The 27,052-nt window shown below is 41.4% G+C and overlaps 1 protein-coding gene across 1 annotated transcript in view; it reads right to left on the reverse strand.

Moving 5' to 3' along the window:
• Positions 1–27,052, reverse strand: part of OTOGL (otogelin like) — a 180,405-nt gene that overhangs the window by 5,845 nt on the left and 147,508 nt on the right. The window contains exons 40-54 of the mRNA XM_054399714.1: positions 25,208–25,422; positions 24,167–24,308; positions 23,734–23,919; positions 22,641–22,853; positions 21,802–21,906; positions 21,385–21,492; positions 20,230–20,331; positions 17,539–17,643; positions 17,412–17,452; positions 14,930–14,993; positions 12,830–13,008; positions 11,023–11,127; positions 9,542–9,661; positions 6,591–6,636; positions 61–140 (exon numbers count right to left, since the gene is read on the reverse strand). Of these exons, the coding sequence (XP_054255689.1) occupies positions 61–140; positions 6,591–6,636; positions 9,542–9,661; positions 11,023–11,127; positions 12,830–13,008; positions 14,930–14,993; positions 17,412–17,452; positions 17,539–17,643; positions 20,230–20,331; positions 21,385–21,492; positions 21,802–21,906; positions 22,641–22,853; positions 23,734–23,919; positions 24,167–24,308; positions 25,208–25,422 (1,811 nt within the window). The remainder of the gene's footprint in view (positions 1–60; positions 141–6,590; positions 6,637–9,541; positions 9,662–11,022; positions 11,128–12,829; positions 13,009–14,929; positions 14,994–17,411; positions 17,453–17,538; positions 17,644–20,229; positions 20,332–21,384; positions 21,493–21,801; positions 21,907–22,640; positions 22,854–23,733; positions 23,920–24,166; positions 24,309–25,207; positions 25,423–27,052) is intronic.

Raw genomic sequence — 27,052 nt, forward strand, 5'->3', positions numbered from 1 at the left:
GGGATCCTGGGATTTGATGTGTCCTAGGTGCAGGATCAAACACAGGTCTTTTATGCTCACCGGGCTTTGACTTATACAGTCACTTTTCCTTATGGTTGTCCTGATTGTCATTTTTTGACAAATCCTCTCTTCCTTTTTGCCTGGTGAAATACAGAAAATGCAGACTGAATCAATAAAAGTTTGTACTATACTAAAAATATGAAACTATTACCATAATTTTAACAATTAGACTTTGTTTTCATACAGGAATACACTTTAAAGTATTACTTCCTTAATTAAATACTTTTTAGGAAAAAAAAAACCAAACAAAAAACCCACCAAAAAAACCCAACCCACCCTCATATATTAATAAATAGCTCCTGTGTAAAATTATTGATTGTATAGATGGAATATATTAGTGTCCTAGTTTTGAGATACAAGATGCCCAGGGCAAAAGGACAGAAAAGATATTTTACCCCTTCCCAAGGCATAAAATAAAATAAAATAAAATAATTTTTAAAAAGTAAAATAAAATAAAAATGTAAAATACAATAAAAAATGTAAAATAAAATTAAAAAATAAAAGTAAAATATAAAATAAAATAAAATAAAAAATAAAATGTAAAATAAAGATAAAAATGTAAAACAAAATAAAATTAAAATAAAATTAAAATGTAAAATAAATTAAAATAAAATGTAACATAACAAAATAAAATGTAAAATGAAGTAAGATAAAAATATAAAATTTAAAAAGTAAAATAAAATGAAAATGTAAAATTAAATTAAAAATTAAAATAAAAAATAAAATAAAATTTAAATGTAAAATAAATTAAAAATAAAAATGTAAAATAAAAATGTAAAATAAAAAATGTAAAATAAAATAAAATGTAAAATAAAAGAAAAGAAATTGTAAAATAAAGTAAGATAAAAATGTAAAATAAATTTTTTAAAAATAAAATATAATTTAAAAAATTAAAATAAAAAATGTAAAATAAATTAAGATACAAGTGTAAAATAAAATAAAATAAAAATGTAAAATAAATTAAAATAAAAAGGTAAAGTAAAATTTTTAAAAAGTAAAATAGTATTTTAAAAAGTAAAAAAATAAATAAAAATAAAATAAAATTTAAAAAAATTAAATGTAAAATAAAATCAAAATAAAATGTAAAATAAAATCAAATTGAAATGTAAAATAAAATAAAAGAAAATGTAAAATAAAGTAAAATAAAACACAAAATAAAATTTTTAAAAGTAAAATAAAATTTTTAATAAGTAAAATAAAATAAAAATTAACATATTTTTTTAAAAAAGTAAAATAAAATTAAATAAAAATGTAAAATAAAAATGGATGGGAAGTTTAAATGGAAATTGCATTTACAAGTACACCGCAAAGGCACTGCTGCAAAGGGAACACATTCGCAAGCCCTCAGTGCTTCGTCTGGCCCTACCAGGTCTGAGCCTTCCAGAGCCTTCTGAAAGCCTCCTCCCCACTCAGCCTCAGCAAGCCCTAAGGCAGGGCAAGCTGCACCCCTCCTAGGCCTTGATTTTATTCTGAATGTTTAAAAATTACATGGAACTACATAATTTCAGTGCCTCTTTGGAAAAGATGTCCTTAAAGAAAGCTAAGTATGATGAGCTCTGAAATGTGGTGAGCTTTATCACCAGAACTGAAGCTCCTAGCACTGAGACAGCATGGAGGTCTAAGATTAGGGAAATACTGCAATTTAAAGCACATTTAAGAACCTTCTGGGCAATATTGAAAAGAAGTTTTGTCCTTTTGTTGGAAAACTAGTGCTGCACACTGTAAAACTGTTATTAAAATAATAATAAAATAATAAATAGTAATAATATAATAAATTAATAATAAGAAAATAAGAAAATAATAATAAGTTATTATTAATAAAATAAAAATAATAAAATAAAGTAAAACAATAAAATAAAAAATAATAATAACATAATAAAAAATAAAATTAAATAAAATAAGAATAAAATTAAATAACATAATAATGTGATAATAAAATAATAACATAATAATAAAATAAGAATTAAATCATAAAAATAAAATAAGAATAAAATAAAAATAATAAAATTAAGTTAAATAATATGATAATAATATAATAATAACATGATAATAAAATTAAATTAAATAGTAATATAATAATTAAATAATAATTAAAATAATAAAATAAAATAATAATATAATACTAAAATACTAAAAATAAAATAATAATAATAATGATAAAATCAAAATATAATATTTAAACAAATGTATAACCACTCATCAGTTACACAACCCTTCTGGACATCCAGCATATGAGATATATAATAAGCACTGTTCAGCACAGTTTCTGCACCTTCAGCCCATGCCATCATGGTTGGATGCATTCAAAAAGAACAATTTCTCTGTTTCCCAGAAGCTTGTGAGCACTTTTATATGATAAATGAGCTCTGAATAATGAGGATCTTAGACTCATAGAATGGTCTGGGCCAGAAGGGGATCTCCAAAGCTCATCCAGTCTGACCTCCCCACACTCAGCAGGGGCATCCCCAACTAGATCAGGCTGCCCAGGGCCTCCTCCAGCCTCACCTTGAAGATCTCCAGGGAAGGAGCCTCAACCACCTCCCTGGGCAACCTCTTCCAGTGTTCCACCACCCTCATAAAAAAGAACTTGTTCCTCACATCCAATCTCAATCTGCTCTGCTCTAGTTTGAAGCCATTGTCCCTCGTCCTGTCCCTGCAGCCCTTTGCAAACAGTCTCTCTGCAGCCTTCCTGTAGCCCCCTTCAGGTACTGGCAGGCTGCTATTAGGTCTCCCTGCAGCCTTCTCTTTATGCTGAACACCCCCAGCTCCCTCAGCCTGTCCTCATAGCAGAGCTGCTCCAGCCCCATGATCATTTTCATGGCCCTCCTCAGGACCCTCTCCATCAGCTCCAGATCCTTCCTATACTGAGGGCTCCAGAGCTGCACACAGTGCTCCAGGTGAGGTCTCAGCAGAGCAGAGCAAAGTGGCAGAATCACCTCTCTGGCTCTGCTGGCAATGCTGCTTTGGATGCAGCCCAGCTCCAGTAGATATTTAAAAATCTGGCTGGCTGCAGACTACAGCTAGATTTTAACCTGCACTACTGATCTACCAGATCACTGTATAATTGCAATTGCTAGCCTGGAGCATCTTGGTTTTAATTCCTCAGTAACACTTAGGAAAAAGAAGTCCTGTGATCATCATAAAGTGCATGCCAGCAGGAATATATGCAGTCTTTGTACTTCTACAGGTCATATAGAGAGACACATGATATTGCAGTGTATGAAGTGCTGATCTCTAATGAAAACTGCTGCTACACTTTGTTCTCTCCCATCTTTAACTGCCAAGGAGGTCTACACTCAGTACCATGTGTGCTTTTTTTTCACTCACTCCTTATTTGAGTATGGAGTTTCTGTGACTTACCTATCCTTAAAAGCAAAGAATTATGATCAAAATGCAACAATTCTGTAACATTCTCCAGTTTCTGGTGTACAGAGCATTTATAAACACGTGATTGTAATTGGATGTTCCCCTATCCCCAACATTGTCATAACTTAGTAAAATATGTTAATTGTGACAAAGAAGAAATACTGCATAAATCCATATCTGCAAAGGTGAGACAGGGCAGCAAAGCACACTCTTGCTCGATTTGAAGGCTAAAAACATTTTCAGTTAAAAAACAAGTAACATTTCATTAAATTCAGGGAGCTGGGATCAGCTTTAGAATCTCCTGGTAACAGTATTTGGGAGGATGGTGTTTTTTACATTAACATTTCTTGTTACAACTGCCCTGTACAGGAAGTTCACAAAGCAAAACTAATTTCAGAAATGAACAGGAGGGAAGAATCATCAGCAGCATATAGCATAAATGGATGAACCTAATTCTGACAGGTGCTGAGCTGTGAACCCTAACCAGCCTTTAGAAAAACCACCAGTTTGAGAGGCCAACAGGGGATCAGCACCTCTCAGTATGAAGCCCAGTACCATTCAGTGCATAGTGACATGTAATGGTGATGACAGCTCTAGCTGTATATCAAGCAGTGTTTACACTATCAATAAAAAATAAGAAAAAAAAATGAAAATATATTATTAAAAATAATACCTGGTTCACAATTAATACTACCAGTAGGCACTACTGGACTAATGGCAAAGGGTAATAGACCCAATCCAGAACCTGGCAGAATCATTAAGAATATAAGTTTCTCATGAAATAAAAACATTTCAAATATAAATAGATAATGAGATTTCATTAATTCTTACACTGCCAACTGCTTTTTTATTATTATTTTTATTTTTATTTTTATTTTTATTTTCATTTTTATTTTAGCAAAAGGTTTTGAGCTTTCCTACTAGTCTTCCAAATTTAGAAACACTGAAGCTGCTTCAAGTCTCACTAAAGATGGCCTAAACTTTATTACTCTCCTGGAATGATGCTTCCTTGTAAATCAAACTTTTGCAATGAGGCTGTCTATGGCAAGGTAAGAATTAAGTATTGTGCACTCACTTTGCATGCATTGAATCAAATTCTTTCAGCAGGATTATTTGCTCCCATTAAAACCCCAAGGTGTTGCAAGCTCTATTTTAGAAGTACTCTTTTTAACTGCTTCATCACAGGGCACATGCTTTTAGTTAAAACAAAACAAACAATGAAGTAGCACACAATTGTATGGATTGTATCTGGGTTTTAGCAGCCACCTCAGCAAGGATTTCTGAAGTATAACGATGCCTTTCCTGAGGCCACACAACATGGCCACAATTACAAATCTTCCTGCTCCACAGAACCCCCCAGTAGCATTGATTCTTTAGACTAATTGTCTAAATAAAGCCAGCCTAATTTGGAGTGGGTTAGTTAACATTTTTTCTTTCCACATAGCTAATCTCATTAGAGAAAGAACAATAATTAGTCAGATTTTTAGCACAATTCTGGTGTGTTTCTTTTCTCTGCTGCTCCTAATTAAAAAAAAAAAATAAAGTGTTGTATGAAAACAGCTTTTCTTTTCCGTGTTTTGGATGAAATAGAACAAGAACACTTGCAGTTAATTTTCAAAGCTTTGCACAACTTGGACACATGAGCATTCTGTATTTGATAAATTAACATTTCCCCTCCTGTCAAAAGGTTATTTGCACTTCTTTTATTGAATAGCTGTGCAATACATGGTTGTAGATCTCTGACTTCCTATTTTTCTGTGACATTCAGCAAGTTTTTGCTCTACACAATTAGTTTTACAAAATAGTGGCTTTTTTAAGTAAAATTTTGTCTAAAAATATTCCAAAGACTAATATTTTAATGTTGAACACACACACACAAAAAAAAAGGGCCAAAAAAAAAAAAAATCAAAGGGTGGATTTTCTGTGGCATTCAGCAAGTTTTTGCTCCACACAACAGTGGCTTTGTTAAGTAAAATTTTGTCTAAAAACATTCCAAAACCTAATATTTTAAATCTAACATTGAACACAAAAACAAGGCCAAAAAGAAAAAAAAAGTCAAAGGGAGGATTTTCTGTGACATTCACCAAGTTCTTGCTCTACATAATTAGTTTTACACAACAGTGGCTTTATTAAATAAAATTTTGTCCAAAAACATTCCAAAACCTAATATTTTAAATCTAACATTGAACACAAAAACAAGGCCAAAAAGAAAAAAAAATCAAAGGGAGAATTTTCTGTGACATTCACCAAGTTCTTGCTCTACACAATTAGTTTTACACAACAGTGGCTTTATTAAGTAAAATTTTGTCTAAAAACATTCCAAAGACTAATATTTTAATGTTGAACATTAAAAAAGGCCAAAAAAAAAAAAATCAAAGGGAGGATTTTCTGTGGCGTTCAGCAAGTTCTTGCTCCACACAATTAGTTTTACACATTTTCATGTATACATAAATATAACTTGATAATAGAACCTTCCCTGGTCAAAACTGCAGAGAAAATGAGTTTGCTCTCAATCAGCTTTTAAAATCACATAAACCATGCAACCTTTGTATAAGCTTGCATCACATCTCATCATAGTTTAAAGTTATACACTCATCATAGTTTAAAGTTATACACTCAGGAAAGGTGAATGTAAAACTAGATTATAAAAAGACAGTTTCAATATTAATCTAATTTTCCTTATTTGGGACTTAAAAAAAAAAAAATTATTAATCCAGTATTTTAGGCCTAGAAAATACCCACTAGTGGCACAGAATAGATTTGTAAGCTTGGGGGTGTATTTCAAAGTGTCATCAAATTGGGAATCAATTTTAGGGGAGAAAACCCTTGTCTTTTTTTAGGTGAGAACTATGTAGGCAATAGTTGGCTTACCAATGCAGAGAATGTTTCCATTATTTTAATCAATATAACTTTTGCTCTTCCACAAGTTATATTTGGAGAGATTTGGTTATACTCCAGAACAACAATGTTAAAAACCACCAAGTCAGCAGCCAAATGAAGCAAGGCTTTTTAACAAGAGTAGTTAGGTAACTACAACAATTGTAGGTGTGATCTGTGCAGGAACTGCATGCTCCTTCTCCTTGACGTCCCAGCCACTGAGGTTAAAAAACAAGCCCTCCAAACCCAAAGCCAAACTACCACATCTTGCAGACTTCATCACTTACAGGTCTTGCAGCAGCCATCATTATAGGTCTGCACAATTCCTCCATTCTAGGAAAATGAAAGGAGAACACATCAAAAAAGACTGTGCCCAACACAAAGGTGAATTGCATCTCAAGACATTCCATGTTTTCAAGATGCCTAACTAGTTAAAACACAGCATCACTGAAATCAAGACAAGTATATAGGTCTGTATCAGATGGAGGTTTGCGTCATGAGTGCTTTACAGCCTTGGACATTGAAAATGAACTTGACACTGATCATCTGATCTCATCTACTTTTCTTTAAGCATCTTCTTATACCACTCCACTACCATCTATTTCCATACCACTGAGATTCATTACACAATCACAGAATCACAGAATCTTAAGGGCTGGAAGGGACCTCGGAAGTTCATTCAGTCCAAGCCCCCTGCCAGAGCAGGATCACCTAGAGCGGATCACACAGGAACACATCCAGGCAGCTCTTGAATAGCTCCAGACAGGGAGACTCCACGACCCCCCTGGGCAACCTCTTCCAGTGTTCTGTCACCCTCACAGGGAAAAAATTCTTCCTCCTGTTTCCATGCAACTTCCTATGCCTCACCTTCCACCACTGCCCCTTGTGCTGGCATTGGGCATCACCCAGCAGAGCCTGGCTCCAGCCTCTGGGCACTCCCCCTGCACATCTTTAGCAACAGCAATGCTCCGCTCCAAGCTGCAGAGCCCTCAGCTCTCTCAGGATCTCTTCGTAAGGAAAGATGTTCTGCTCCCTTAATCATTTTCGTGGCTCTGTGCTGGACCCTTTCAAGCATTTCCCTGAGGTCCTTCCTGACCTGAGGGGCCCAGAACTGGACACAATACTCCAGATGTGGCCTCAGCAGGGCAGAGTAGAGAGGGAGGAGAACCTCTCTCGACCTACTCACCACAGCCCTTCTAATCCACCCCAGGATGCCATTGGCCTTCTTGGCCACCAGAGCACATTGCTGGCTCATGGGCAACCTCCCACCCACTAGGACCCCCAGGTCATCTTCCCCTTCACTGCTCTCCAATAGCTCAGTCCCCAACCTCTACTGCTCCATGGGGTTGTTCTTTCCCAGGTGCGAGACTCTCCCCTTGCCCAGATTGCTAAGGATGCAGGATTTATGAGCTGTGTCTACCCACTGCTCTGGGCACTCTGGACATTGGAGGTCTTAACTTCATGGCTTGCTTTTTGGAGGCACTCAGCCTAAACAGCCACAAGCAGACAAAGGAACATATAAAGCCCAACAGACATTTTTTTACCTTTCATCTTTTCATGCTAGCATGCTTTTTAAAATCTCATTACAGAAAAATACTGAATCAGTGGGTCAAGAACTTCATAAATAAGCAATTAAACTTGGCCTCTTAAATCCATATTCCTAAATTATCCTGAGCTGCCTGTCAGAAGAGCTTTCTCCTCAGCTACTGGTGCAAGTCTATGTTCAGTGTCTCCAAAAAGCAGGTCAGAGTGATTCAGGAATTTAATTTTAGGGCTCCCTACTTTAAAAATCTTAAAGCATGATTACTATGGAAAGATCCCAATAGATGGTGACAGAAAGGCCCCAAGGATGAAACTCAAGCAGAAGGTCAAAGTAGAACAGGCATTAATTTTATATAGAAAGACTTCTTCAGGACTGGCAGAAACAAGGACATTTTTAAACAAATTCAATGGATAAGTAGGAATTGGGCTAAATTTGTAATCTGGTCAAGGTAGCAATGCTACTTACCCTCGCTGCTCTGCATGCATATTGTTATTATATGCAGCTTATATGAAATAGATGGTGTACTGCAAGTACAAGAATTGTAAGGTGTATGTAAACTGAGAGCAATAATAAATTAGAACTTAAATGGGAAACAAAGATGCAGTGTACATGAAGCAGCCACACAGAATCATAGAAACATAGAATTGTCAGGGTTGGAAGGGACCTCGAGGACCAGCCAGTTCCAACCTCCCTGCCATGGGCAAGAACATCTCACACTTGCTTAGAGCCACATCCAGCCTGGCTGCAAAAACCTCCAGGGATGAGGCTTCCACCACCTCCCTCAGCAACCTCTTTGAGTGTCTCACCACCCTCATGGGGAAGAATTTCTTCCGAACATCCAATCTGAATCTACCCATTTCTAGTTTTGCTTCATTCCCCCCAGTCCTACCACTCCCTGACACCCTCAAAAGTCCCTCCCCAGCTTTCTTGTAGCCCTCTTCAGATACTGCAAGGCCACAAGAAGGTCTCCTGGCAGCCTTCTCTTCTCCAGACTGAACAGCCCCAACTCTCTCAGTCTTTCTCCATAGCAGAGGAGCTCCAGCCCTCTGCTCATCCTCGTGGCCCTTCTCTGGACACCTTCCAGCACCTCCAGATCTTTACTGTAACAGAGGCTCCAGAACTGGACCCAGAGCTCCAGGTGGGGTCTGAGCAGAGTGGAGCAGAGGGGGAGAATCCCCTCCCTGGCCCTGCTGGCCACACTTTTGCTGCAGCCCAGGCTCTGGTTGGCTCTCTGGGCTGCAAGTGCTCACTGCTGGCTCCTGTTGAGCTTCTCCTCCCCCAGCACCCCCAAGTCCCTTTCTTCAGGGCTGCTCTCCAGCCAGTCCCTGCCCAGCCTATATCAGTGCTTTGAATTGCCCCAACCCAGCTTCAGGACCTAGCACTTGGTCTTGTTGAACCTCATGAGGTTGGCTTGGGCCCACTTTATAAAGTGGTGTGTCAAACATGATTCCAATTCCACAATATTTTAAAAGCAATCATTGTTAAGAACCCAAACAAACTTCCACACTCCTCACAGATATTTTGTCAGTCAAAAAGCAAACAGGACCTGCAAAGCAGGACCATAGAAAACAAGCCTGTAAAAACTTACATGTTTTTACTCATCACTTTTTAAAAACAGGTCCAGGGGCTTTGCAAGCATTGTCAAGCATAAGCCACTCTCCAGTTATTGTCACTTACCTCACCCAAAGTACAAACCTTTGTACACTCAGTGTCATTAAAAGGGGGGCAGATAACACTTGATCCCAGTATGATAGCCCCTGCAGCAGTCTTTGCACACTTGTAGTTGGTGCAGTTGGAGCTCCAGGTGCTTCCTTCCTGCATGTATAAAACAAAACCATTGTCAGGAAAGACAAAACATTTCAGCTTTATCTCCAGCTCCAAATGGCTGTAAAAGTAGTGCCCTCATGCTGTAGTACCTACTGAATGGGACATTTATTGCAGACCACCCATAGGGTAAGGCCATCCTCTGACTACCAGTGGCTACTCCTCCCTGGAGCCTTGGCTCTGCTCTCCAGTGTGCTGCTCTGAATTGGTGTCCCAGTGCAGAATGAAAAGGCTCTGTGCCAGGAAAAAGGATCAGCAGTTCATTTTTGCTCTAAAAGCAATAGGAAGCATGAACCAAGTCATGGCCATATCTAAATGTCCTTTCATGTGGATGCTGCTACAGACCACCAGGATCTTGAATCCCAGTGCATCAATTTCCACACATCCTTCCTATAGACACCTGAATGAGAAGAATGACCTTGGGAAGATGGAGAGATAGGAGATCTGATGTGGACTCAGAAGCTCCTAATGGATTTAAATCCCAGTATATGACTGGAACCCTACCCTGTACTTTGAGTATATCCAGCCTTAAGTAACTGATGACATTCAACCGTCTTTGTAGAAATTATTCCAACCAATAAAATTAAATAAGGCATTCACCTAGTGTGACCTGGCAGGTCTTTAAATAAACACACTAGCAGATCCAGAGAGGTGATTCTGTCACTTTGCTCTGCTCTGCTGAGACCTCACCTGGAGTGCTGTGTGCAGCTCTGGAGTCCTCAACACAGGAAGGATATGGACCTGGTGGAGAGGGTCCAGAGGAGGGCCACAAAAATGATCAGGGAGTTGGAGCAGCTCTGCTATGAGGACAGGCTGAGGGAGCTGGGGGTGTTCAGCATGGAGAAGGCTCCGGGGAGATCTAATAGCAGCCTGACAGGACCTGAAGGGGGCTACAGGAAGGCTGCAGAGAGACTGTTTGCAAAGATCTGCAGGGACAGGTCAAGGGACAATGGCTTCAAACTAGAGCAGAGCAGATTGAGATTGGATGTGAGGAGCAAGTTCTTTCCTATGATAGTGGTGGAACACTGGAAGAGGTTTCCCAGGGAGGTGGTTGAGGCTCCTTCCCTGGAGACGTTGAAGGTGATGCTGGAGGAGGCCCTGGGCAGCCTGATCTAGTTGGGGATGTCCCTGGTGACTGCAGAAGGGTTGGACTGGATGAGCTTTGGAGGTCCCTTCCAGCTTGAACCATTCTATGAGTCTATGATTCTGTTCTATAAATAGTCCCTAAGTGTGTATCCAGGAGTAGGGAGGTATGAAAGAAGACTCCCAGCATGAATTAACTAAGAGGGGACTGTCAGGCACATGTTATACCATTAAATAGTTGTTCTCTGCCTCTATCCAGAGGCACTTACCTGATACAGAATCCTTGTTCCATTCTCAGCATGGAAAGAGCAGGAGGTGTTTCGGCAGGTACCACAACAAGAATGGTGACTGAAGGAAGGAATATAGATCTGATGCTGGGAAGAAAAGAAAGCAAAAAAAGAGTAAAAAAGAAATGAAAACTCATTGATTTCTGATGCTGAAAATACCAAGAGAAAGAATATTTCAGTGGATGGATGGATGGATGGATGGATGGATGGAGGGAGGGAGGGATGGAGGGATGGATGGATGCATGGACGGATGGATGGATGGAGGGATGAAGGGATGGAGGAATGGATGGATGAATGGATGCATGCATGCATGGATGGATGGATGGATGCATGGATGTGTGGATGGATGGATGGATGGGTGGATGGATGGATGGGTGGATGGATGGGTGGATGGATGGATAGATGGAAGGATGTATGGATGGATAGATGGATGGACAGATGGGTGGATGGGTGGATGGAAGGATGGACAAATGGGTGGATGGATGCATGCATGCATGCATGGATGGATGGATGACGGATAGATGCATGGATGTGTGGATGGATGGATGGGTGGATGGATGGATGAATGGATGGGTGGATGGATGGATGGATGGGTGGATGGATGGATGGATGGGTGGATGGATGGACAGATGGGTGGAGGGATGGATGCATGGATGGATGGATGGAGGAATGGATGCATGCATGGAGGGATGGATGGATGGATGGATGGATGGATGGATGGATGGATGGATGCATGGATGCATGGATGTGTGGATGGATGGATGGGTGGATGGATGGATGGATGGATGGATGGATGGATTGATGGATGGGTGGATGGATGGATGGATGGATGGATGGATGGATGGATGGATGGATGGAAGGATGCATGGATGGATGGGTGGATGGATGGATGGATGGATGGATGGATGGATGGATGGATGGATGGATGGATGTGTGGATGGATGGATGGACGGATGGATGGATGGATGGATAATGGATGGATAGATGGATGGATGGATGGATGGATGTGTGGGTGGATGGACGGGTGAATGGATGGATAGATGGATGGACAGATGGGTGGATGGCTGGCTGGCTGCCTGGATGGACAAATGGGTGGATGGGTGGATGGATGGGTGGATGGACAGATGGGTGGGTGGATTGATGGATGGATGGAAGGATGGATGTATGGATGGATAGATGGATGGATAGATGGATGGACAGATGGGTGGGTGGATGGATGGATGGATGGCTGCATGGCTGGCTGGCTGGCTGGCTGGCTAGCTGGATGGATGGATGGATGGATGGATGGATGTGTGGATGGGTGGATGTGTGGATTTGTGGATGTGTGGATGTGTGAATGGGTGGATGGAGGGATGGATGGAGGGATGGATGGATGGATGGTTGGATGGGTGAATAGATGGATGGATGGATGTTTGGATGGGTGGATGGAGGGAGGGATGGAGGGATGGATGGATTGGTGGACGGAGGGATGGAGGGAGGGATGGATGGATGGATGGTTGGATGGCTGGCTGACTGGCTGGATGGCTGCCTGGCTGCCTGGCTGGATGGCTGCCTGGATGAATGGATGGAGGGATGGATGGATGGATGGGTGGATGCATGGATGGGTGTCTTTATGTATGCTGCTACAAATTGCTTCTCAAAATAATCTTGGAGACACAAAAATGCACATAATCCCTGTAAGTTTCTCAAGTTCTTGCTGAGAAAACAGAACCAGCAAAAGTCTTAACTTTGGCTGTTTTCCTAAAGCAGTTGTGCTCACAAATGCCATCATGGCATCAAGAATACTCACAGCTTCACATTGCTGGGAACAGTTCATCGTTGTAAAATGCATAGCATTGAATCCTGTGTTCTCATCTTTTTCTTGTAAACACTGTACAGTGGAACAAAGGTCCCCCTCCAAATACTGAATCACTGACTGACCAGGATTCAGCACTGTGACCTCTTGGAAGATGCACACATCATCCTTCTCTGACACCAAAAGGAAGACATGTTACCGGAGGAGAAAGAGAAAAAAAATAGAGCAAATGAACAGAACCACTGTGAAGAGAGAAGAAGGGTAAAGGTCTGTGCTCTGCAAAAGTATCCAAACTTTTACAGTTGATTGGGTTTTGGTGTCAGTTATCAAACAAGGGAGGGAGGAGTTGTAATTCAGAACAAGAAAATGCCACAACACGCAAAACTGCCTGACATTCAGATTAGGAAAATGCCACAACATGCACAACTGCCTAACATGGATAGTGTTGCAACTATGGGAGTTGTTCTTCCAGGTATTCTTCAGATATCTTCACATCCATGTTGTTCTTATTTTCTGGAGTCCTAGTATTGAGCATTGGGCTAGGTACACTCTATGAATGAATCTTCTCATCACAAAATGTAGCCTTTCTGTCCATTAAACTACAATGTCCACATAGCTGTGGGACAGTAATATGCTCAAGCTGTACTGCCAGGATGCACTTTGCTCATGGAGTCAGTTTAGCCTGTGCTGCAGTCAGGATTGCAGCATACCTCAAGCTCCCCCATGCACAGCACAGGTGAAATCTACTCTGCATGATGCAGCTCTGTGAAAGAAGGGATCAGAGGTCCAGTCTTAAGATTTCCTTGTTCTGACTGGTCAGGTCTGTGAGATAGTTGTCTTGCTTGTGCTCAAAGGTGGACTAGGAGGAGTCACACTGCTTGCAGTGACTAAGGGTCACACTCTGCTTCCTACCTGCCTCTCAGCAGAGAGCCTGCACCGGACTCTCAAGCATGAGCAGTTCTATGACACTCCTACACCCCACTAAAGCAGGCAGAAAATGGATGGTTTAGCAAAGCATCATATTCAGAAAAGAGAGCATAATCTCATAACTAGGGGGACAGCCATAAAATCAAGAGGAAAGGCTCTTTATGCTTGAAAGGGTCTTTATGTTTGTATTGTGTATTGTGTTTGTATTGTGGTGGTTTTAAGGCTATGCCTTTAATTTCTTTTCACAGAGTTCAAGCAGAAAATTAAAAGAATGTAAGCAAATCTCAATGGTGTGTAAGAAAGAGAAATAATGATTATTCTAAACACTTCCATCGGAGAGAGAGAAACCTTTAAGATTCAGTTCTCAAAACAAAAGCTCAGTGTTCTCTCTGCAGCATTCTGGCACGGGTGTTGCTACTCTTCTCTTCTGGCTTTGCTTCATAGATAACACACAGCTATTGACCTTGAAACGCTAAGTTCTAACAACCTCTCTGCTTCTTGTCTTTCTTCCTTTTGCCAGGGGGGTCTGGAGAAGGCAGAGAAGGGGGAGGCAGAGGGAGAGCTTTCCTGGCTTTGGCCAGGAGGGTTTTGTGCTGGTTTTGTTAATTGTACACATCTGTAAATATTGTAAATCCTGTGTATTTTGTATGTAGTCATTGCATCCCATTGTAGACTGTAATTTTTGCTTGTAAGTACAGCCTCATTTGTTTCCAAGCTGAGCTAGTCTGGTGATGTTAATGTGGGAAAGGAGATTTCAACCCACCACAAAGGTTATCCTGGTCCTATTTCTGCTGTCTTTGCATGCCCACGTTGGGTGCCAGGAATATGTTATGGGTTGGATTGGTTCCCCTCTCCCCCACCTCCCCCAATAACCTTGGGGGAAATCTGCCCCAGGGAGCAAATTCACCACACTCAGAATCTGGAAGCAAAAATGGAATTGTATTTACAAAAGAGGCCAAATAGAAAAGTATTTAAAAAACAAACACACACACAATTTGGAGAATTACCCCCAAAATAAATCACCAGACTAGCTCAGGTGGTTCGGAGGCAGAATGCAGCTATATTTACAAAGCAAGCAAAATCTGGAAAATTCTGTTTACAACTGGAATCCAGTTCTAAACTGTAACATTAACTAAACCAAAACAGCTAGGAAAATGAAAAAGTTACCACAAATGTAATGAGTGCATCCACAGGCACTGGAAACACTGCTGTCTACTTTTTTAACTTCTCCCTGAGTATAAAAAGATAAACGAGCTTCCAAAGTCATGTACAATTAAATGTCATGCTAAACAGACATTTATACATCTATATCTATATATATTATATCTATATATATTTTTTTGTCTAAAAATGTAAAATATAACTTTCATCACTTCCACTCCTGTTTTCATAAGAGAAAAAAACCACAATGTATCACAGAATCATTCAGGTTGGAAAAGACCCTCAGCATCACCAAGTCCAACCCAGAACCCTACTCTACAAGGCTCACCTCTAAACCATAGCCCCAAGCACCACATCCAAACCACCTTGAAACACATCCAGGCTTGGGGAATCCACCACCTCCCTGGGCAGCTCATTCCAATCCCTCACCACTCTTGCCCTGAAAAAATGTTTCCTACTGTCCAGTCTAAACCTACCCAGTGGCAGCTTGAGGCCATTCCCTCTTCTTCTATCACTAATTCCCTGTCAGAAGAGACCAGCAGCAGCCTCTCCACAAGGTCCTTTCAGGTAGTTGTAGACAGCAATGAGGTCTCCCCTCAGCCTCCTCTGTTCCACACTAACCATCCCCAGCTCCTTCAGTTGTTCTTCATCAGATTCATTCTCCAGGCCCTTCCCAGCTTCCTTGCCCTCCTCTGCCCTGGCTCCAGCACCTCCACATCTCTCTTGGATTGAGGTGCCCAAAACTGGACACAATACTCAGGATGTGGCCTCCCCAGAGCTGAGTCCCAGGGGACAATCCCCTCCCTGCTCCTGCTGGACACAGCATTGATGATCCCAACTAGGATGCCTTTGGCTTTCTTTGCCACCTGGGCACACTGCTGGGTCCTATTCAGTTGCTTAGGTGCTCAAGACACAACAGCACATTCAGAGTTTTTCAATCTATTTCTCTCTTTAAACAGGAGCAGAGCATTTCACTTGCTCTGGGAATGCATATGAAGAGCAGTTGCTCTAGGAATGCTAAAGAGCAGTTTTTCCTGAGCTGCAGAATTGTTTCAATAATAAACATATTAGCCAAAGTCTGCCTTAGATGGATTCCTTCCAAAATACAGGTGAAATTTATTCGAATATGCAACTCCTGTGTAAGCTTCACATTGTGCAGGCTATACAGAAGGGGAAAGAAAGGACAAGCTACAGGCATTTGATAGGGAAAATATCCCTGTAATTATGGCAATAATGGGAGTTGGAATATTCACTCATAATTATTTTCCAGATCACAGTCCCTATTCTGATAGCTTTATCATGACAATGTGATGAGCAAAATATTTATGGCTTCTCCTATCAGCTAAATTCAATAACATGAAATAATTTCAATCAAGAGCCTAAATGATCAACAAAATAACACATTTCTCTAGATGATACAGAGCATCATGAAGCCCACTTGTTATTGATTATTAAACCCAATTGGGAATTGCTTGTGTGGAAAACTTTTCTAGCAAATTGTTTTGAGTCAACATTGAATGGAATGATATTACAGTTATTGTACTTCTTTCGATGTCTTAAATCATGTCAAGTGAGAGGCAGAGTTGCTCCCCAAGGCAGAGTTGGTTCACTGTGCAGACACTTCATGGAGTTACACGTTTGAGCTAGGGACCAGGAGGAAGTCTCAGCCTGTCCCTGTTCAGCCTCATCACCTTTCACAACTTCAGGTCCTGCATCTGGGATGGGTCAATTGCAGGATGCGATACAAGGCTGAGCAGGGACTGGCTGGAGAGCAGCCCTGAGGAGAGGGACTTAGGGGTGCTGGTAGATGAGAAGCTCAACAGGAGCCAGCAGTGAGCACTTGCAGCCCAGAGAGCCAAGCAGAGCCTGGGCTGCAGCAAGAGAAGTGTGGCCAGCAGGGTGAGGGAGGGAATTCTGCCCCTCTGCTCCACTCTGCTGAGACCCCACCTGGAGCTCTGGGTCCAGTTCTGCATCCTTATTATAAGAAGGATCTGGAGGTGCTGGAAGGTGTCCAGAGAAGGGCCACGAGGATGAGCAGAGGGCTGGAGCTGCTCTGCTCTGGAGACAGACTGAGAGAGTTGGGGTTGTGCAGTCTGGAGAAGAGAAGGCTCCCAGGAGACCTTCTTGTGGCCTTCCAGTATCTGAAGAGGGCTTCAAGAAAGCTGGGGAGGGACTGTTGAGGGTGTCAGGGAGTGATAGGAGTGGGGGGAATGGAGCAAAATTGGATGTTAGGAAGAAATTCTTCCCCATGAGAGTAGTAAGACACTGGAAGAGGTTGCCCAGGGAGGTGGTGGAAACCTCATCCTTGGAGGTTTTGAAGGGCAGGCTGGATGTGTCTCTAAGCAACCTGATGTAGTATGAGGTGTCCTTGCCCATGGCAGGGGGGTTGGAACTGGATGATCCTTGAGGTCCCTTCTAACCCTGACAATTCTATGATTCTGACTAATTAAACAAGGGATGGAGAGGGAGGAGTAAGAACAGTTCTTACCAATTTGCAGGTCAACACAGTAGTGTTTTCACAGCTACATTCTGAGAAGAGCACAGGAAAATTGCTTTAGCCACTTAGCTAATTGCTTTCGCTAACAGCAATGTCTAAGGAATAAAGCAGCAATTACCACAGTGCCAATATGGACAACACTGCCCAGGTAACTTTTCCTTCACAAGTGTCATGTCATCTGTGCAGGTCAGGGAAGGCTCAGAACAAAGATTTTCATCACAAACTGAATGGAGAGAAGAGACATATATGAGAAATTACTCATATTTCCTTTGAATTTTGCAGTTTCTCTTGATGAGCTATTTTTAAACTAATGTTATTTTAAATTATTTATTGCTGTGAGTTTTAAGCATCTGAATTATATTTGGAACTGGCAAACAAGCAAAATATTTTTCCAAGGTGCTTTTATTTGTCCTAGAACATGTGTAAATTTCCCAAAAACAGCACACAGAAATCATTTCATATTCTCCCTACTTCAGTCACTCCAGCTGATAACTGGAGTTTATCAGCTGGATAAATCACAGCTTTTGGAAAACAGGAGGTGTTCCTCTTAGCTACAAATGTGCTGCAAAGCACTTTTCTGTGAGGTAAAAGGGAGAAAAAGCAGTCCTCAGTGACTCTGCTAAGAAAATACGTGTCTGTCTTGTTGGAGGTGGCTTACTGGGTCTGTGAAGGAAGATCACACAACAAGAACTAATGTTCTACCTGCCAGAATCTGGCCAAACTGGTGCCCACATCATTGCAGAGTGTGGTGGTAGGGCCATTGCACAGCCCAGTACAAACCCAGACAGGCCTTGAGATGTCTAGACAGGTCCTGTCTCTCCCCTCCTTCCTGTAGGAAAACAAGGCAACGTGGGAAAAGGAACACAGGGGACAGGACCCCTGCCTGTCTGGTAAACAAGATGCTTATCTGGGGTCAGAACACGTAGCTGACCACTGCTCCCCCAGATACAAGGTCCTTGCTTCTGCATTTTATGGTCATAGCCTGGCAGAAGGCTTTTCTATTGAGCAGCTACACCTTAGCTTCAGTGCCCCGATGGACCAAGTGACCGCTGGCATTTTGTATATATACAAGTGGCGAGGGAGCCTTGCCTTGCCTTGCTCAAATCTGCTGAAGCCTTGCTCCAAGCCTTGCTCAAGCTTGCTGAAGCCTCACCTTGCTTCAAGCCTTGCTCAAGCCTTGCTCAAGCTTGCTGAAGCCTCACCTTGCTCCAAGCCTTGCTCAAGCCTTGCTGAAGCTTGCTGAAGCCTCACCTTGCTTCAAGCCTTGCTCAAGCCTTGCTCGAGCTTGCTGAAGCCTCACCTTGCTTCAAGCCTTGCTCCAAGCCTTGCTCCAAGCCTTGCTCGAGCTTGCTGAAGCCTCGCCTTGCTTCAAGCCTTGCTCCAAGCCTTGCTCCAAGCCTCGCTCGAGCTTGCTGAAGCCTCGCCTTGCTTCAAGCCTCACTGCCTCGAGTTGCCCTGCCCTGCCTCGAGTGCCTGGTCCAGAGCCTGAGATAAAGCCATGAGCCATACACGTGCAAGCCGGAGAAGCCAGAGTCGCCTAGTAGCCAGAGTCACCTTAGCCTGCTTCCCCTTGCCACCAGCCTCATGCCGTGCTTCAGTTTCCCCAGGAGCCAAGCCAGCCAAGAGCGTCGTTCACTGCCTGCCGTCCGCTGCAGTCAGACCAGCCTGGGACCGCGCAGGGAACCTCTCCTGCCGGCAATCAGCTGTGCTGCGCCTGCGAGAGCGCCCCTAAAGCCACTGCAGCAGCAGCATCCCTCATGTGGGTGAAAATAGCTGTGAGTAACTCATTCACTGCCCTTTGGGTTTAACAGTTCTTATCGAGCCTCCTCCCCGCTCTGACTGAGCACTAACTGCTCTCGGGGACCTCCTCTTTCCAAGTTGTTGCCTCCTAATTTGCATAGAATAGTTTGTATTTGCCCTGAGACTGCATAATTCCCTCTGTAAATATATCTTCCAACCATACAAACGATTCTTTTAATGAGTTTTGGCGTATTTCATTAATAAATGGTTGCTATTTTTATTAATACCTGTTTGCCATATTGTTTATTAATTATTGTTGTGAGGGTAATTAATAGATAAGCCTCCCCTCGACTGCAACACAGAGGTGTTCACCTGGGTGTAAGCACTAGGAAAAAGAAAGGACTAAAGTATGGAACCCTCTGAAATAAAAATTAAGCTCCAACTGGGAGAACTTCAATTACCCAAAGAAGGACAAGAGTTAATCTGAATTAAGCAGTTACATTTGCAGACATTTCTTAAGAATGTGTAGCACCATTGCTCTGTTTTCTGAGGCTACCAAAGAAACTGCACTACACTGCAAATGTTTGATATCCCTGGCTGCTCACTGTTTGAATAGCAGTCAGTCCAGAGCATTTGAAATCCTTGGCCTGCTTCTTTTCCATAAAGCCAAAAGTGCAAAGAAGCTTCATGAACAACAATGAACAGCGCAACAGAGAAACAGCATGAAAGCCATGTATTAAAAGTGATCAGTATTTGAACAATTGTATATTTACACTCCAGAGATAGGATTCAGATCCACATTAATATGTCTGTATTTAGATCCCCTGATTTATTTCACTGTCTGGTGGAATAAATAAATTCTCCAGGCTCCATTGACTGGCTTGGTTAGAGCATCACTGAGCATACTATTGAACTCTGAACCTACCTCATACGGTGTCACCCTCGGTTAGATCTCTGAATCTCTATCTGAAGCCCACTCTAAGTGCTGAATGAAACAAATATCTGCACACACACTTTGTCATTTTTACCAAATGTGGTAAGATATTGAAGTGGCAACAGTTCCACTCACCACAGTAGTAATCAGGACAGCAGTAATGTATGGTGTGAAGGTCTACAGTGAGAATTTCCCCTTCCTTACACAAGGGAACAGGCTCCTTACAGGGTGCACAAACTAGATTTAAAAAGAAAAAATAGAAATCAGGCATTCACAACATTTTCAATACTGAAAGGCTAGCACATGTGAATTCTATGTAATGCACTAGATAACAAGTCATGTCACCTTTGTTACTTGAATAACAGAGCTGTTAGGGGTTGACATTCAAGTACAAAATCACAACAAAGGTTCAAAGGTGATGTTCAAAATTATGTTGGGAATAGAAGATCTCAGACCTCCCAGAATAATTCATGCTCCAATCATCCTGAGCTGTGTGAACTCACCTCTCCAACAATTCTTGGCTTAAGTTCTTAGAACTATAGACTGTTATTTCTTAGACCTCTTAGTTCTTAGAACTGTAGGCTGGTTTTGGAAATAGTTTATTATTCCTAAATAAGCCTGAAGTACTTTATCATTCCTATATACCTTTTTATTCCTAAATAAACCTAAAAGTAAATACTTTATTATTCCTAATTAAGCCTAAAAGTAAGTATTTTATTATTCCTAATTAAGCCTAAAATACTTTATTCTTCCTAAATACTTTATTCTTCCTAAATAAACCTAAAAGTAAATACTTTATTATTCCTAATTAAGCCTAAAACACTTTATCATTCCTATGTACTTTTTTATTCCTAAATAAACCTAAAGTAAATATTTTATTATTCCTAATTAAGCCTAAAATACTTTATTATTCCTAAATAAACCCAAAAGTAAATATTTATTATTCCTAAATAAGCCTAAAATACTTTATTATTCCTAAGTCCTTTACTATTCCTAAATAAGACTAAAAGTAAATACTTTATTATTCCTAAATAAGCCTAAAATACTTTATTCTTCCTAAATACTTTATTATTCCTAAATAAACCTAAAAGTAAATACTTTATTATTCCTAAATAAACCTAAAAGTAAGTATTTTATTACTCCTAATTAAGCCTAAACCACTTTATTATTCCTAAGTCCTTTATTATTCCTAAATAAGCCTAAAAGTAAATACTTTATTATTCCTAAATAAGCCTGAAAGTAAATACTTTATTATTCCTAAATAAGCCTAAAATATCAGAGGCTTCTTACCACAGAGGTAAGAGAAACAGCAGGAATCTTCCAGCTTTGCTTCAACAATAAATTGATCTTCTCTGCAGTCCAGCTGGGAAGCATTGAAACAAACTGAAGGATCACACTCTGTAGGATGTGAAATTAGCAGTGATTAATAAAGTCACAGAAGCAATGCTAAAATGATAAAGAAAATATATCCTTCATCTACTTAGAAAAACAAAATCCCCCAAATTGACTGAATCAAAAGTGACACAAAAATAAACACACACACCAAGAGAAAATAAAAGAGTTTATGGAGAACAAAAAAAAAGGCATTGCTTAGTGCAATTTCACAGAGTCACAAGGTCTCATTTTGTTAACCATCAGAGCAACTGACAAGACAGATTTTCTCAGAGCACATATTACAAGTGTGGAAAATGTCTCAGCATTCCTTACCACACCGGTACTGTGGACAGCAGGAGAGGGACTGGTAGCCTACCACTAACTTTTCATTGGCTTGACATGTTGGAATAATGGCATCACACAATGACATGTTGCATTCTGTGGAATAAAAGTCAAGCAGGTTTGACATATCTGAAGAGATACAAGTGCAAATCCTACAGCTTAAAATATTTATGTCATCTAGTACAGACTTCCACAAACCCAGAGCAGCCCATGCCAGCTTGAATTGCACTCGGTTTGTGTGACACTGTGCCTGCACAGTTATAGCCCTCTGCAAGCTCTGCTCTGCTTCCTACACATGAAGCCAGCTAAAAATGTCCCAGGGAAAATATTTCCTAAACAAACTGACAATACAGTGTGGGTTACAGGGACCTGACTAATGAGCAAAAGCATTGTGTCAGCTGCATCATTTGTTCCCATTTTTCCTTGCAACCCACTGTGGTGGGTTAAAATTATCCCCCCTCCACCCCCCAAAAAAACCCTACCCTCCAGCCACGCCCCCTCAAAAAAAAAAAAAAAAAAAAAAACCACGTTTACAGAATCACAGAATGTTAGGGGCTGGAAGGAACCTCCAAAGCTCATCCAGTCCAACCCTCCTGCCAGAGCAGGAGCACCTAGAGCAGATCCCACAGGAACACATCCAGGTGGGCTTGGAATAGCTCCAGAGACGGAGACTCCACAACCCCCCTGGGCAGCCTCTTCCAGTGTTCTGTCACCCTCACAGGGAAATAATTCTTCCTCCTGTTTCCAGGGAACTTCCTATGCCTCAGCTGCCAATGAATGCCAAGCACTTACCTTATCCTTCCATTACTGAAAACAGAGGTGGTACATACCACAAACTTTCTTTGGACAGCAAGCTCTCTCTTCTATGACATGGATGACAACTTCCCCTTCTCTTTCACATATTGGTGGTGGATCCTCATTGCATTCAGGTTCTACAGCAACAATACTTCCATTTTCTAAACATTTGTACATGCAACAGCCTTTCATGGACCCATTCCACACCTCCCCAGCAGAGTGAGGCTGTCCTCTGTTATCTGTACATGCTGAGAGGAAAAAACCCATCATATTCCTTCAACAAGTAGAGAGTGCAGCTTTCCTGCAAGCAACTACAAACTCCATACAACTACTGTATGAAACAGGAGCACTGTGAAGCATTATGATCAAAGAATCCAAGAAAAGATGATGACCTTAAAAAACCCAAATGAACCTCAATAAGTACTGAGTGCAAGTGAAAGAACCTGGCCATGGAATTCCTTCTGGAGTACTCCAGGGAAGAAATCCTGGGAGCTACAAAAGAATGACCACCATTCCCCCTTTCCTCCTCCCAATTTCTTGAATCCAAGTGAAAGCACAAACTGCTGTAGTTTGAGATAAAGCTCAGCTCTATTGTAGGGAGCTGTAGCAGATTCAAACTGACTGAGAACTGACACAAGAACTTAGAATCATAGAATCAACCAGGTTGGAAGAGACTTCCAAGATCCTCCAGTCCAACCGATCACCCAGCCCCAAGCAATCAACTAGACCATGGCACTAAGTGCCTCATCCAGGCTTCTCTTGAACATCTCCAGTGATGGTGACTCCACCACCTCCCTGGGCAGCACATCCCAATGGCAAATCTCTCTCTCTGTGAAGAACTTCCTTCTCACATCCAGCTTAGACCTCCCCTGGCACAACTTGAGATTGTGTCCTCTTGTTCTGCTCTGGTTACCTGGGAGACCAATCCCCACCTGGCTACAACCTCCCTTCAGGTAGTTGTAGACAGCAATGAGGTCTCCCCTGAGCCTCCTCTTCTCCAGGCTAAACACCCCCAGCTCCCTCAGCCTCTCCTCATAGGGCTGTGCTCCAGACCCCTAAACTTAAAACATACTCAGCTGAGGTCAGTATGAGCATATCTGCAAAACCACTTTGTCCTGCTGCACTTACTACATTTATCTTCTGGTATACAGAGGCTGGAGCCTGTTCTATGCAGAACAGTGCCATTTTTACACACACAGTCTTCCCTTAAATAGGAACAAGCAGAATCTTCATAGAACCATTTATTCAAGCAGGTCTTGGCTTGGCAGGGCTGCACACAAGGCTGATACTCTTTGCCTTCTGGACAACTCAGTGCTGCAAGTCACAGAAATAAAACATGGTGTGCTGTTATTCTTTCCTTCAAGCAGTTCACATTCACCTCCCTCTCTGATCCTCCAGACCACACTGCTTCAGCTTAGCTGCAAGGATGCTGTGGCAGACAGTGTCAAATGCTTTACAATACTTACCATCACAATGGAAAGAAATACATCCTTAAACCCATCACTAAACACTGCAGCAATATAAATCCCCCCTGGGGTATAGAACGTGGCTGTCTGCTTACAACAGTAATCAGGTGTCCTCCATTGAATGCAGATGTTGTGCTTGTTGCATAAAGCCACATATGCAGCAAGTGCATCACACTCATAATTCCAAAAAGAAGTACTATTGATCCACATCTTCTCACAAAACTCCTGTGGTGACACCTAGGAACATGTTATAATTGAGAATTAACAGGAAGAATAGGTTTTTGTAATTAAAAGAAAACATTCATTACAAGAAACAGTGCAGTTGCAAGGGGAAAAAGTCAGCAGCAGTGCCTGAAGTAAAACAAAAAATACCACTTTTTCCAGAACACTCAAACTTAGAACTATCATCTCTATCTCTCTATCATCTCCCTGTATCTATATCTCTGTATCTCTCTCTATACCTATCTCTATATCTCCATCTCCATCTATCTCTATACCAATATCTAATCTATAGCTATACCTATATCTAATCTATAGCCATACCTATATCTAATCTATATCAATATTATTTTTCTTTCATTATCAATCTCTAAACCTTTCCTTTCAGAACTCACTCTGGTTTTTTTTTTCCTGCCTGAGGGAAGTGAGGAAAAGTCTTGGGAGTTGGAAAGAAGAGGCTCTGCAGCCTGTAGTACCTCTAACAGCATTTCCCTCTGATGTAAACTGAAGAGTAAGACAACAGAAACAAGGCAGAACAGCATGAAATGATTCAGGAATTTGGACACACCTACCTCTGAGAAAGGGCCACCTAAGCAATCAATCCTTGTTGTTTTTTAATTAAGTTGGACAAGAAAGCTCTCAGACCTCAGAGCTTTGGGACATCCTCATTTCCCATTCTGGGACACAGCTGTGCTGCACTGACCACCTCTAGTGGCAGCCTGCATGCTGCAGCTGCATCCCCATGAGAAAGCAGTGTCCAGAAACAAATGATAATCATTTCTGTATGAAATGCTACCAAATTGTGACCACAGCAAAATTTGTTTAATTGGAAATTTCTTTAGTCCAATCAGTCTCAGACTGCTTGAGCTGGTGGTGTATGCTGCAGAGGAATGAGGCTTTGCATTCTGGAGACTCACTTTGTTGTGACAAGGGATGAAACTGGTTCTGTTTAACAGTTCCATACAGTATGTGCAGTTATCCTCAGCACAGGTTCTTCCTGGCCTCCTGGTTGTCACATCAAGTGATTTCTCAGTTTCCCAGCTCTTAATGAACACTTCCATTTCCTCCACATTTGTTATTATTGTCCTGTTCTGCATTTTCAGGTCGTCAGCAGGATCTCCATTACACACCCCTGGAGGCAGAGCATCACATTCAAAACACAAACGAGTGAATTAACTCCTTTGGGAAAGAAAAGTGCACTTGATAAGGCAAGCTTAACTTTGTATCAAGCTCACCTGTGAACCTTAGTCATTTGAGTTTGTAAATGAAATCATCTCTGTGTCCAGTGCTTGTGATTTCAGTTATCAGCTCAATGGCTTAGCAAAATCAAACAGATCACACAAACCAAGCAATGATACTTTTCCAAGCAATAAACTAGCTTTTGAGAAGAGCTGCTCCCAAAATGTGCTGTAGAGAGTAGCAAGTTCAGTGACATGGTACCAGACTCCAATCTCACCTTCTGAACAGCAATCCTGTCATGGGAGTGAATTTAAATGGCCTTCAAATGAACTGCACATCACCAGTGATTTGGCACTGCATTGGAACTTAAACAAATAGTCTAAATGCAAGAAGTTGTGACTCATTTGATGAGCAAATTGCTTTCTCTAGAGAAAATATTAACACAAAACCACTGGAAAAAACACCCCCACCCAAACCCCTAACATCCTACATGACTACATGAATTAAGGATTGTATGTCTGTAGTTAATTCATCACTGAAAACATACACTGCCTATAATCATACAATGAATCATAGAACTGGTCCAGGCCAGACGGGACCTCCAAAGCTCATCCAGTCAGCAGGGACATCCCCAGCTAGATCAAGGCTGCCCAGGGCCTCATCCAGCCTGAATATCTCCAGGGAAGGAGCCTCAACCACCTCCCTGGGCAACCTCTTCCAGTGTTTCACCACCCTCATTGGAAAGAACTCCTTCCTGATATCCAATCTCAATCTGCTCTGCTCTAGTTTGAAGCCATTGTCCCTCGTCCTGTCCCTGCAGCCCTTTGCAAACAGTCTCTCTGCAGCCTTCCTGTAGCCCCCTTCAGGTACTGGCAGGCTGCTATTAGGTCTCCCCAGAGCTAATCTTACGAACCTAATCATGCCAAAATTTTCATCTTCATCTTAGTGTTTTACATCCCAGGGACTTATCAGACAAAGTTCCTACACCCTTCCATACTGCTAACCACACTCTTAAGTCTGTGCCTTCATGCCCCCAGCCTTGCATCATGACACTCTGCAAGGTCCCTTGTTAGAACTGCACTAGCCTGGTGTGACAGGCAGCATGGAGAAACTCAGCAGATGGTATCTGCATTTAACAGCAGCACCACTTCCCAGAAGACTTCTGCTTCTTACTGCTGTCCTAATGCCATCTCACAGCCGGGGTTAGAATGTGTAGGGCTGTACTCCAGAACTGCAGAGTCAATATAGCTTTAAAAGCAAAGCCAATCGGTCCCATGTTTTCCTCAGTATGAGAAGGAAAGGATAGAAGAAGCCCAGGCAGGAAGAAAGAGCAGAGAACAGGAAAGAAGCACTACAGGGAGCTTCAGACTTTACTGGGAAATATCAAGGAGAGCAAGACTTTGGATGTGTCTGCATAGCTGCCTTCTTTCAGTCTTCTCATGGCACAAAGTGCAACTATTCTATAATCCTTCCTACATTTGACCTCATCTCATCCTAATCTCTTTCAACACATACTGGGAAAAGGCACAGGACATGTCAGGAGCAGCATTTACTTTCTCTCACTACATCTAGAAGAACTTTCC

Source organism: Indicator indicator, chromosome 3 (assembly GCF_027791375.1).
Source record: "Indicator indicator isolate 239-I01 chromosome 3, UM_Iind_1.1, whole genome shotgun sequence".
In the NCBI taxonomy this organism is placed as follows: Eukaryota; Metazoa; Chordata; class Aves; order Piciformes; family Indicatoridae; genus Indicator; species Indicator indicator.